Below are 13,150 nucleotides of genomic sequence, written 5' to 3' on the forward strand. Positions count from 1 at the left end.
GAGCCACCATGTGGTTGCTGGGAATTGAACTCAGGACCTTTGGAAGAGCAGGCAATGCTCTTAACCACTGAGCCATCTCTCCAGCCCCCTGAAGGCATTTTCTTAATGGCGTTTCCTACCTCTAAATCTCAGAACAACAACAACAACACCTTTGTTTTATATTTCTATTTTAGGTTTCAATCTCAGTTTAGTATTTATCATCCACATTGTACTTTAGTTATGTGTTCAGTTTCTGAGAGTTCCTGCTGGGCAGGGACACGGCACCAGTAGGCAGGAGTCTTACCTGAGGCTGAGACGCAGCATGGTACTCTAGCATCAGTTCTGGTGCGTAGAGTTCAGGGATGGGCTTGAAGGGGTTCAGAGCTACCAGGGTGCAGCCAGCATTGGTATAGAATATGTCTTCTGTATACCGGGCCTGCAGGCACCTCAGGACTGAGGAAAAGATGCTGTAAGCAAAGTCTGGCTCAAATGCAGACAGAATGTCAGACACACATCTGCAAAGCAGCCCTCCCTCTGTCTGTAATTAGCTAAGTGCCATTAGAACCCTGTAGCTCCCTGATGAATAGATAGAAGATCTAATTAAGACGAGTCCCAAACCTAGAGCAAAGCCTGCCCTGGGGAGCCCAGGTGCAGTGCCAGGTTCCCCGGGGCAGGGGCCAGGTCAGGAGTATCAGTGCTTGGTGTGAGCTGGGGAACAGTGCTGCAGACCCTCGCTACATTCCTGTTCTTTGGAGCAGCAGTCTGGAGGAGGAAGGCCCATACCTGTTTCCAGTGTCACAGGATTCACCTTGGTGAGGTCATCCAGCTGATGGAGTGGGGCCTCCCCACCCAGGAACTCCTGGAGATCTCCCTTGAGGGATGCCCTACCTTGGGCATCAGAGCCTGAACTGTGACCATTCACCTGGGAACAACACAAGAGCCATGAGACCTGGGTCCCAGACCAGTTGACAGCTAATAAGGGCGAAGCCCGCACAGGAGAAAGAACAGGTTTCTACAAGATCCAGGTGGCTCATGTTTCAGCTCTGCTACTTATTAGCGTGAAAGCCTCGGTCATTCACCTCTATGAGCCATGGTTTTTTGTTTTGTTTTGTTTTGTTTGGGGGGGTGTGTGTGATAAACTCAACTCCAAGGTTAAAGGGAAAAAGAAACACACAGAGCACTTAGTCAAGGCCTTGACAGTACATATTAATAATCAATGCTTTGAGCTCCAGCTAAGGCAACTTTTAGGCTACAGGCTACCAGTCTCACAGAGCTGCTGTCTGTACAGCACAGGACGGAGAGGGAAGAGAAGGCGCCTGGTTGGAACCAGCTTAGAAATCTTGCTATGGCTGTGTTTCTAATGAGATTAGTGAACCCTCAATGCTCACACCCCTCAGGAACAAGCCAAGGTAGCAGCATAGTAATGAGTTTCTCTTAAAGACTGTGAGTCTCAGGCTCATCACAATGTACACAGAAGGCTCTTGTTCTTGAGGGCAATTGCTACAGCCTATAGCTGAATCTGTGGAAGAACAAGGACTGAGGGAAAAAGAAAGGAAAGAGAAGGGAAAGGGGGAGAAGGAGGAGAAAGGAAAGGAGGAAAGGACTACTTACAAAACCAGCTGCAATTCAGAACAGTTTTGATTCAACCGGGAGTTAAGTATAGTACCAAGAGCTTGGATTAGAAAGCTAGATTATGCTGGGTGGTGGTGGTGCACGACTTTAATCCCAACACTCAGGCAGAGGCGGGTGAATCTCTGTGAGTTCAAGACTAGCCTGGTCTACAGAGTTAGTTCCAGGACAACCAGGGCTATACAGAGAAACCCTGTCTTGAAAAGCAAACAAAACAACAACCAAGAAAGCTAGATTGTACTGAGCCTGGTAGAAGGACTCTTTCCTGAGGCAGGAGAATTGTTAGGTGCAAGGCCAGCCTCGCCAGTTTAAGACTCTGCTCTCAAAATAAAAAGTAAAGGGTAGGAGATATGGTTTAGTGGGTGTTTGCCTAGCACAGGTGAGACCCCAGTTCAATAGAGTGGAAATGGAGTCTAGGCTACCCAGGTCTGGATCCTGACTCCACCATTATTCTTGTCCAATCTTATTTAAGTTTTTAAATCTCTTTTTATCTCAATTTTCCTAACACTAAAATGGGAATAGTGATTGTGCCTACCTCTTAGGTATTCATACATACATACATACATACAAACATACATACATACATCAGGGTTTAGGAAGGCATGTAAAATATCCTCCCAAAAAAGTAGTTATTGCTGAGCCGGGCGATGGTGGCGTACGCCTTTAATCCCAGCACTCGGGAGGCAGAGACAGGCGGATCACTGTGAGTTCGAGACCAGCCTGGTCTACAGAGCTAGTTCCAGGACAGGCTCCAAAGCCACAGAGAAACCCTGTCTCGAAAAACCAAAAAAAAAAAAAAAAAAAAAAAAAAGTAGTTATTGCTGGGTATGGTGGTACACATCTGTAATCCCAGCACTCAGGAGGAGAAGTGGGGAACTTCCACGAATTCAAGCCTCGCCTGGGCTACTTAAAAGTCCTCAACAAACAAACAAACAAACAAACAAAAAAACCAAGAGCTAGGGTGTGATAATGTGTGCCTTTAATCCCAGCACTCAGGAGGCAGAGGCAGGTGAGTCTGTATTTGGGGCCAGCCTGGTCTACATAGCTAGTTTCAGGACAGTCAGAGCTACACAGAGAAACCCTGCCTTGAAAAACCAAAAAAGAGAAAAGAATAGAAAAAAAATTAGGGCAGAAAAGTCTAGACATTTTTTAAAATGGTGTGTTCAAATAGTAGTACTAGATAACCTCAATATCACTTTTGATTGCCTTTCTTTATTTTTCCAAATTCCTGATAATGAATGTGACCTTGAGTCAGCCAATTAACTTGTCTGAGTCTGATCTCCAGCATGGGCACAGAACAGCACTGTATAGTACACACTAGTATATTTTTTCACTGCACTGTGAAGATGAAACAAAACATTCAAGTATAGTGCCTACTATAAAACAAGGACTAGAAGGAAGGAAGGAAGGAAGGAAGGAAGGAAGGAAGGAAGGAAATACAACAACCCAGAGCAGACAATTGTCCTGCCTGTTTTTCTGTAGCCTTCAAGTCCATTTCCTAGAAAATAGCAGGATGGTCTAGTTGCATCTGTCATGGCTTTCTTCAGTCCTACCTTGGTTATCCTGGCTAGAGCACAAACTCCCTGAGCCCTTATAGTGGGACAGAATTTAGGAAAATCAAATTCCAGCAAATTTTTGCTCACTGTATCTGAGCTACTTATAAAGGATGCTATGTGTATGAGGAAGAGTTCCACAGTGAAGGGTGGTCCCTACCTTGCAGGCCAAGGATACTAGCCTTTTTAGAGGTAGAATGCTGGACTCCCATGTAAGCTGCCTTCCCTTGTATTTCTGCACAGGCAGACGTCTTTTGTCTGGACTGCTAATGTTCCTTCTCCACTTGGCTCTTTTGTTTGTTTGTTTGTTTGTTTTGTTTTGTTTTGTTTTGTTTTAAGACAGGGTTTCTCTCTTACTACAGCCCCAGCAGTCCTAGTACTCAGTAGGCAAACCACGCTGGCCTTGAACTAAATCGAGTTGCCCCCCCAACTGCTAGGACTAAAGTAGGCCACCACGCCCAGCTAACTTGGCTAATTGTTTATTATTCTTAAAGGCTTAGCTTCAATGAACATTCTTGGAAGCCCCAAATTTCCACTGTGATTCAATAAAACACCCTGGCAAGGACTTCTACCAAGATAAGCCCCCACTTAAGGTCATCAAAGTGACCTGAATTCCTTTACCTAGCCTACCTTATGCACTCCAAGGAAAAGAACACAAAGCCACAAAAAGAGAGACATTCAAATCAGGTGTATCAGGAAGAGTGCTGGAATGACTATCTGAAGAAGGGGTCTTTTCTATCCTTCTAGCTACGATCACTGCAATCTTTCATGCAAATAGGCACACAGGAAAGTGTCTCTGCTGCTTGATGGCAGCAGTTGAGGGTTTACCTGCCGGAGCATCATGCTTTAGCGTGGGCAGCCAGAGTTGTGTCACAGACACAAGCAGTACTGTCTATCAACCTGGTCATGAGGTCATCACTCCAGCAGACTCAGGCGTGTCGGAATCTCAACCAAGTCTTCTTGGAACCTGTAGCGTGAGAGGGAAGACAAGGGCCACACAGGTGATGGCTTCTCTGGGGTGACTCGCTCCTACTCCCCCCACCAAGCAGGAGGCGCCCACATGAGAATCGGGCAGGCCTGGGCAGAGAGAGAGAGTCTGTGCTTTCCCTTGCTAATCAAGAAGTTGTTAGGAAACTTTGATGAGAGCCTCCAGAGATGACCTGGGATTCCTTCTGGCGTTTCCCTTACAGAAAAAGGCCAGGGGCAGTTTTAAGGTAAGTAAGTGATGGGCTGGTGTTGCAAAATCTTCCGGTGGTTCAGTACGTCGTGAAGAATGAAGACACTGGGGAGAAATAACCTTGGCTCTATCATCACCACTAGACAGAAATACCCAATGTAAACATGTAAACGTAGTCACCAGCTGGTGGAGAATGTGCTGGAGTCAACTCTATGCTCCTGGGAAGCTCTTGTATGAGAAGGGAATCATAGTTCAGTCACTGGATGAGTATGTAACCCCAGGCCAACCCTATCACCCCAAATCCTCACCTTGAAAATAGGGATAGTTACTCTACCTCACTTCGAAAGTTTGTGAAGGTCAATGAGGTCAAGGTTTGAAAGCACACTGAGTATGAATATTAGCATTACCTATAGAGTTGACAACCCATTTGGGGCCACTGATCAGGCATGGAAGGTCCCCTGCCCAAAAGGTGTGACTGAGATTGGGAACACTCAGGAGGCTGAAGCAGGAAGATCTCAGTTTGAGGCCTGTCTGGGCTACACTGTAAGTAAGACCTTGTCTCAAACAATCGAGGTGAGAGCAGGAGAGAAGAACCCACCTGAATGGAGGAGCAGCCTGAGGGCAGGATCTGAAAAATGGCAAGCCTCACTCAGACTTGGACATTCCCAGACCTCAATCCCTGCCTAGCAAAGAGGGTTGAGGATGAGGGACATCGAATATGGGTTGACGGATTAACCCTGCTACAGACGTTTTGAGGCTCTGACCACACCTAGCCTTTAAAGAATCAGGTCCAGCCGGGCAATGGTGGCGCACGCCTTTAATCCCAGCACTCGGGAGGCAGAAGCAGGAGGATCTCTGTGAGTTCGAGACCAGCCTGGTCTACAGAGCTAGTTCCAGGACAGGCTCCAAAGCCACAGAGAAACCCTGTCTCGAAAAACCAAAAAAAAAAAAAAAAAAAAAAAGAATCAGGTCCAGGGACTTCCATTGGAAACAGGGAGAGGAAAATTCAAACAGAAAAGGGTATCAGGACTGGGCTAGACACCGCCACTCTGTACACTGTACTCCATCACCCGAGGGTCTCTGGAGACTCAGCTGGAAGGCCAACTAGGAGACCACAACAGCGTCGTTAGAATCCAAAGCTCACAACCCTCCTAGAACACGGCGCAGGAGCTCTCTAACTCTCGTTTTCACACAATTGCCAATGGTATACTACCATACCACAGAGTGTAAAATTATGGCCTGTGTTGTTAAGTACCTGTGAGAGAGCGTAGGAAAGGCTGCTTATTACGGTGCAGCGTCAGCTCCCGGCTGAAGCCAAGTCAGATCAGAGCAGTTTCCTCCAGTTCTCCCGGCTCTCTCCTCCCTCGCGGTTACCACCAAGAATTTCTGGGAAGGGCGTGACCACAGTAGACAGAAGGGAGTAATGAATAGGTAAAAGACCAGTCCAAGTCCAAGCAAGTGGCAACCCGGTCACAACCCCCTCCTCCTCCGCCCCTGCTTCAGTTAAGTTTCTCTTTGGGCAGGAAGGACAGTCGGAAGACTATGAGGGAAATAGATGGGTTAGGGTCTTGGGGGTCCTTCCCTCTTTGCTCCAGATTCCTGGCGGGAACCAGCACTTAAAGCATTGGCAACGCGCCAGCGGTGCCCAGGGCTGGGATGCCACTCGAAGCACCTGGCACTGAGAGAATACGTCCTTCCGGGAAGGTGGATGTGACCCTTGTCAAGGGCGCACTTTCCTTACGCCTCTCACTCCGTCCCTGGGTAGGACAAGGAAAGGGACAGAAGTCCAGTCCCTATTAGCCAGAAACAACCCCTTGTGGCCCCCTGCTGGCAAGCTGGAAAGTGACTGTGAAGGTCCTTGTCTAGGGCAAAAGCTGTGTTACCTCCTCCTGAGGTCCCAAGAGGGTAGAAAGAGAAATACTGAATTAGAAGGTAAGGTGCCTCCTTCACACGCAAGCTCTGAGAGGCACATCCTGGCCTCCCTAACCCCTCGGGCCGTGAGGGGCTTCGGATCTAGGCGGGGAGTGGCACTCACCGGTCCCACGGTCTGGGCGCCCAGCGTGTAGTCCCAACCGGGAAGGTGGGCAGGGTGTGGCGGTGGTGGAAAGAGCCCGGGGAGGGAAGAAAGCAGAAAGAGCGAGAGCGCCAAGGAAAGAAAGCCCGCAACTCCGGCTCGCCCGCCCGCGGCCCGCAGCAGCCCTGGCTAAGTGGCCCGGAGCACGGCGGCTCCTCCCCGGGGGCGGGGTGTGCACACGCGGCGCCGGGCGCACGTGGTCCGTTCCGGACCGCAGGCTGTGGCCGGCGGGCGGCGGGTGAGGTGAGGTCTTTTCAGACCCTGGGGTAAGGTGTGGCGTTTCTGTGGCCTCCCGAGTTCGGTGTGTGTGAGCGTGGCCTCCGGGGGTCCGGGGGCCGGTCTAGGGCAGGTCTCCGTGGCCGAGTCTGACGCGGCCTTCTCGGACCGCCACACGGCTGGGTCTCGAGAGGATCGGAACGAATCCAGCCCAACACTCCGAAGGGCGTGGGAAGCCGGCGGGGCGGGGACCGTCGCCATCCCGGGCGGGGGCGCGCGGAATCTGCGGGCCCGGAAGAACAGGCTGCGCCGCGCCGAGCCGGAAGCGTTGCCCGCGAGGCGGAAGCGGAGGGAGCGGACTGGTGCGGTGGGAGCCTGTTCTGTCAACGCCGAAGACCCTCGGTCCCGGACGGGGCGTGGCTGTGACGAGATCCGTCTGGGAAAGGGCAAAAGAGCAGGGCCACTTACGGTGAGATGCCGCTGCCGGGCCCAAGTAGACCCGCGTGGACCACCTCAGGGGCAGTGCACACAGTGCTTCGTATCTGACCGACGGGTGTGTGCCCTCACAGTGTGCAACTTTTCAGTGTGTGACAGAGGAGAGTTTAGGCTGCGGAAAAAGAAACCACGAGCTCTGGCGTGTACAGTGCATCCCATCCATTCTGTCCACCTGCCCCTTAATCTGAAAATATGGCCGTGTGTATACGAGGAAAAGAACGTGGCTCTCATGCGTTCACCTCTAGGTGCCAGGACCCTGACTCTAAAATACACTGAACAGTTTTTCTCTCTCTTCCTTTCTGAAGTTTAAAGTCCATAGCAATGCATATGCAACTTTCTTGAAGGTTTCCATAACATATCAGTATATATCACGATGTGCATATAATTATAGCTAAAATTACTTTATATGTAAACATATATGTATATATATATAGAGAGAGAGAGGGAGAATGTTATGCTTTGCAATTGACTGGGGACTGGAGAGATGGCTCAGAGATTCAGAGTACTGGCTGTTCTTTCCAGAGGTCCTGAGTTCAATTCCCAGCAACCACATAGTCACTCACAATTATTTACAATAAGATCTGGTGCCCTCTTCTGGCCTTCAGGGATACATGCAGGCAGAACACTGTAAACAATCTTTTTTTTTTAAAAAAAGAAATTTCTGACGTGCCATTTGGGATTCATATCCCAGATTTTCTTTTTTTTTCTTCTTTCTCTCCTCTCTCTTCTCCCTTCTCCTCTCTCTCTCTCTCTCTCTCTCTCTCTCTCTCTCTCTCTCTCTCTCTCTCTCTCTCTGACAGGGTTTCTTTCTGACAGGTTTGTAGCTCCAAAGCCTGTCCTGGAACTAGCTTTTGTAGACCAGGCTGGCCTCGAACTCACAGAGATCCGCCTGCCTCTGCTTCCCGAGTGCTGGGATTAAAGACGTGCACCACTGCCAACCGGCCAGATTTACTTTCTTAAGGACCAGGTCTGGCCGGGCGTGGTGACACACACCTTTTAGCAAGCGTGGTGGGGTGGGGCAGTGGTGGGGTGGGGCAGAGGCCGAGGGACCTCTTGAGTTCAAGGTCAGCCTGCTCCACTAGTTCTAGGCTACACAGTGAGACCTTGTCTTAGGAAAAAGACAAGGTTTCAGGTAGCCAAGTTGGCTGGGAACTCAGGATGTAAGCAAGGACCATCTTGTGTCTTTAAGTGATGCTTCACCACACCCAGCTTCCAAACGGACTTTTGTTTTGAGTTTGCCTTATAGTGAAGATACAACTTTGTACAAGAAATTTTATACTCTTCTTTCTTTTTTGTTTTATTTTTCAAGACCGGATTTCTCTGTAGCTTTGGAGCCTATCCTGGTACTAGCTCTTGTAGACCAGGCTGGCCCCAAACTCACAGAGATCCGCCTGCCTCTGCCTCCTGAGTGCTAGGACTAAAGGTGGGCCATCACCACCTGGTGGGCGTAAACTTCTGTTCTGCCCACATGTATGTACGTGTGAGGCTGTCAGATCTCCTGGAAATAGAGTTACAGACAGTTGTGAGCTGCCATGTGTGCTGGGAATTGAACCCGGAACCTCTAAATAGCAGCCAATTAACTGTTGAGCCATCTCTCCATCCCCTAAACTTCTGTTCTGAAACCAAGAAATATTTACTGACTTTACAGCAATATTGTTTCCCTCAAATCCATTCTTTTGTATCATTTTCACAGGAAGAAACAAAATGTCTCAAAAGCAGATGAAGGAAGCTTTTGTCAGTAACCTCAACGGGACCAGCGTGCTGGAAGTGACCCAGGGCTTGTGCTTCCCTGCATTCTGTATCCTGTGTCGGGGCCTTTTGATCATTTTCTCACAGCACGTGTGTTCTTTCTCACACAGCTGGAGCACACGCTTCTTCATGGACTTTGTTGTCCTTGTAGTCCCCTTGGTGATCACTTTGACTCTGCTGTCTCCATTTATCCTACTTGAGAATCTCACTGCAATTGCCTGTGGGGCATGGCTGTTGTATCAGATATACCAGAGGAGGACTTGTCACGCCAAAGTGCCTGTTCAGAAAGTCTTTGCAAACTTCTTGCAAATCAGCCTAGAATCAGAGTACAGTCCAGCCGTCACTTATTACCGGGTCATTAATAGTGTGTTTACTGCTATTGCCATTTTGGCTGTGGATTTCCCACTGTTCCCTAGAAGATTTGCCAAAACTGAGCTTTATGGGACAGGGGCAATGGATTACGGAGTAGGTGGCTTTATTTTTGGGGCTGCAATGGTTTGTCCAGAGGTTAGAGGGAAACATGTAGAAGGATCCAGATTTAATTATCTTAGAAAATCACTGTATTCTGTCTGGCCCTTAGTTGTCTTAGGAATGGGACGGTTAGTCATTATAAAATCCATAGGCTATCAGGAACATTTAACTGAGTATGGTGTTCACTGGAATTTTTTCTTTACTATCGTAGTTGTGAAATTAGTAACATCACTTGTTTTGATTATTTTTCCTTTAAATAAGTCCTGGATTGTGGCTGTTAGCATTACTGTGTTATACCAGCTAGCTCTTGACTTTACTCCACTCAAGAGGATAATTTTGTATGGCACTGATGGTAGTGGCACGAGAGTTGGTTTACTAAATGCCAACCGGGAAGGCATAATTTCCTCTCTGGGGTATGTGACAATATACATGGCTGGCGTGCAAACAGGGTTGTATGTGCTTAAGAATAGAACACACATCAGAGACTGGATAAAAGTGACTTGTTGTATTCTCTTAGTGGCTGTTAGCTTTTTCATTTCTCTTTATATAGTTCAAGTGAATGTAGAAGCCGTATCTCGTAGAATGGCCAATTTAGCCTTTTGTGTGTGGGTGGTTGCTTCTAGCCTGATGCTTCTTAGCTGTCTGTTACTGAGTGATATAATTTTGAGTTTTGCCAAATTTCTAATTAAAGGGGCTCTAGTACCATGTTCTTGGAAACTTATACAGTTGCCTGCTACAAATAAAAAACATTCCAAACCTCTAATCCTAGAAGCTGGGAAAAAAGAGCCCAGTCTTTGTTTAATCACAGCTCTGAACAGAAACCAGCTGTTCTTTTTCTTACTGTCAAATGTAACAACTGGTCTCATTAACCTGACAGTGGATACACTGCACAGTGGTGCCTCCTGGACCTTAGTTGTGCTTGGTATTTATATGTTTACCAACTGCTTAGTTGTCTATCTACTTGATTTACAAGGTAAAACCACAAAGTTTTGGTGATGAATTTGTAGGCTGTATATTTGAACAGCATTATTTTAGTGGGGGAGAATAATTGTGAAGGAAATGTGCTCTCAGCAATCCAGTCTTTTTTTTTTTTGAAGCAGATCCCATCTCTTTAAAAATTGCCCATGGGGAAGACCACACGGGCATCGGGGGATAGGACACTAGCTGGAAGCATGTCCCCTATCCTGCAAGGGTGATGGGGGGCGTGGATCTGGCCTCACTGTGGCCACTGGTGAAGATGGAGATGAGCTGGTCAGCCTCAGCAAAGATTGGGAGCAGCAGTCGAGGGAAAGACGTGCGGTGGATGTGAAGCACCATCCCTGAGGCAGGCTCACAGAAGACCAGCTCTCCTGCTTGGAGGTCCGGCAGCACGCCCAGTTGTGCTGGGTACCGAAGCAACGCCAGAGGCTCATGCTGCCCATTGTGTGAGAAATGGAACTCTTGATCATAACGGGAGAAGACCCAGGAGAAGGCATTGTGGTCCAGGCCGCAGTTCCTACCAGAACCCTTTCGAGGCAGCTGGGCTGAGGCTACACCCACTTTATAAGCACAGCTGTGCTGAACATTCACTATCCAGGCATGGAGTCCAGCCGGAAGGTGGTGGCAGCCAAGGCATTAGGCCAGAGGTCAAAGAGCTCTGGGTCATCTGAGCAGGCATTGGACCTCTTGGCACTGAAGGTCAGGGTCCTTCGATCTTCAGACAAATGCAACAAGGGGTTGACAGTCCTTTCATTGACATGCACCTCCTCCATGCCTGAGAGAGACCCGATGTTGCCCAGAGCTGAGTCAGTAGTGGGCTCCAAGCACTCTTCTCGTTAAAGCTTAATTTGTCCGATTCCTGGGGATCCAGAATGCCCTCTGCTTCCTCAGCTCTCTCAACAATCTCGTGTACCTTCTGAATACGCTGGAGGTCATGCCCACCAGGCTGGTACGGAGGGTGTCCAGCTTTTTCAATGCCTCAGTCCAATGTGCCCGCTGAGTCAGGATACTCTGGTGAGCCCGCTCCTCTTCCCTGAGCACTTGTTCCAGCAATCACTGTTCCTCAGGCTCACACAGGTTCCGCACCAGGCTCATCCTCTGGATAACCAGCTCCCTAGCTGCACTAGCCATGCTCACTGCTTCTGGTTCTTCCCTTGCAGGACCTCCACCACATTCTTGGTGATGCCAGCACTCTGTAACTGCGGCCTCTAACATTGGTCCACAATCTTGTTTCGCAGCTCCTCGGTGGATGCGGTGCCCATCACAGCAGCTGCCCAACCTGACGCAGGCGGCGCATACCGCATACCAGCCATCTCCTGAAGAGGCAGAACCCGCCCAGAGGCTCTCTGTGCTCGGAACAGAACTGGTCCGGCTCTGATTCCAGCCGGATCCCAGCCGGGGTTCCTGCCCCAGCCCTGGCCGGGACTCTGGCTCCGAGGTGGAGGCGTCCACGGACCTGGCTGAGAGCTAGACACTGCGCGCTCCACTTGTCTCGCAGGTGCTGGGGACGTGGTTTCTTTCTTCAGTGATCCAGTCTTAATCATATTTTATTATAAAGTTTCAATCCTCTATGAGAGAAATTAAAGTTTATTTTTTTTTCTTTTGAGGAAGATTCTTGCTACTGTACCTGGATGTGTAATACATTCGGACATTATGTAAAACAAACTAACAGAAGTGGTGAAAGACTTTAATCACAGAGCATGGGAGGCAGAGACAGGCAGATCTCTGGATCTCTGTGAGTTCCAGGCCAGCCTGATATGCATGTTGAGTTTCAGGACAGCAAGGGCTATGTCGAGAGACCCTCAAGAAAAAAAAGTGAAACAAAGTCTTGTGACTTACTGGAACTTATGTCAGTATTTTAAAGACCTTGTTCACAGGATTTCATTTTGTCTGGAGCTCACTGTGGTACTTGTACCTCAGCCTCAGCACTGGGATTTCAGGCATGAGCCACCACACTCAACCTGTCGGTAGTTTTGACACTGGAAAATGGAGGGTGGGATTTTTTACTTTCTATATATCATTCCATTGTATTTGTGATTGTTTGTATGAATATATAATTGTAAAATATTTTTGTGTTACATGATGTTTACATTAAGATATTTATGAATTGTCATTTAGAAATTTTGTATGTGTGTATATTTTGCCTACATGTATGTACATCACAGGTGTGCATAGCTCACAGAGGCCAGAAAAGGGGGTTAGATACCTTGGGACTGGAGTTACAAATAGTTGTGAGCTGCCATATATGAGTGCTAGGAATTGAACCTGGGACCTCTGGAAGAAAAGCAAGTGCTCTGAATCACTAAGCCATTTTTTATTCCACTTCCTTTATTTCATTTAATTGGGAATCTCACTATGTGTGCTGATCTGGAACTCTATCTGTAGACCAGGCTGTCCTCAAATTCATAGAGATCCGCCATCCTTTGCTTCCTGAGAGTTTGAATCAAAAGTATGTACCACCATGACTAGAAAATACAGATTTTCAATATATCTTTTTTAAGTTTTCTTTTTATTTATTCCTTTCTTACTTGTGTGTGTTTTGCCTGTATGCATGTATCTTTTGCCTGTATGTATACCACAAGCATGTTTAGTGCCTGAATGGATTAGAAGAACATTTGCTCTCCTGGCACTGAGTCATGGATGTTTATAAATGACTATGTGGTTATTGGGAATCAAACCTGGATACTCTGCAGGACTAACAAGTGCTCTTCACCATTCGAGCCATTCCTCCTGCTCCTTCAATATATATATAGCAAGTTTTTTCAGGTACCTGATACATTTTACTTTTTTCCCCTCAAAGACAAAGTTTTTTTTTTTTTTTTTTTTTTT

The 13,150-nt window shown here is 47.8% G+C and overlaps 2 protein-coding genes and 1 pseudogene across 2 annotated transcripts in view; 1 reads left to right on the plus strand and 2 right to left on the minus strand.

Annotated features, from left to right (window-relative positions):
* Window positions 1-6,442, minus strand: part of Myo19 (myosin XIX) — a 32,509-nt gene extending 26,067 nt beyond the window's left edge. Inside the window, exons 1-5 of the mRNA XM_005350326.3 lie at window positions 6,374-6,442; window positions 5,594-5,724; window positions 3,990-4,128; window positions 763-901; window positions 284-432 (exon numbers count right to left, since the gene is read on the minus strand). Coding sequence (XP_005350383.1) covers window positions 284-432; window positions 763-901; window positions 3,990-4,004 — 303 coding nt within the window. The 5' untranslated portion in view covers window positions 4,005-4,128; window positions 5,594-5,724; window positions 6,374-6,442. The remainder of the gene's footprint in view (window positions 1-283; window positions 433-762; window positions 902-3,989; window positions 4,129-5,593; window positions 5,725-6,373) is intronic.
* A 581-nt stretch (window positions 6,443-7,023) lies between these two features.
* Window positions 7,024-10,346, plus strand: Pigw (phosphatidylinositol glycan anchor biosynthesis class W). The gene is made up of 2 exons (XM_005350327.2): window positions 7,024-7,097; window positions 8,817-10,346. The coding sequence occupies exon 2, from the start codon at window positions 8,828-8,830 to the stop codon at window positions 10,337-10,339; it is 1,512 nt and encodes a 503-aa protein (XP_005350384.1). The 5' UTR covers window positions 7,024-7,097; window positions 8,817-8,827; the 3' UTR covers window positions 10,340-10,346.
* A 158-nt stretch (window positions 10,347-10,504) lies between these two features.
* LOC101992005 lies at window positions 10,505-11,865 on the minus strand (annotated as a pseudogene).
* Window positions 11,866-13,150: the final 1,285 nt, after the last annotated feature.

The sequence above is a fragment of the Microtus ochrogaster genome, chromosome 7 (genome assembly GCF_000317375.1).
Source record: "Microtus ochrogaster isolate Prairie Vole_2 chromosome 7, MicOch1.0, whole genome shotgun sequence".
Lineage (NCBI taxonomy): Eukaryota > Metazoa > Chordata > Mammalia > Rodentia > Cricetidae > Microtus > Microtus ochrogaster.

Bases quoted from the DNA above. Each gene is read 5' to 3' on its own strand.
- Pigw (XM_005350327.2), top strand. From the start codon at position 8,828: ATGTCTCAAAAGCAGATGAAGGAAGCTTTTGTCAGTAACCTCAACGGG.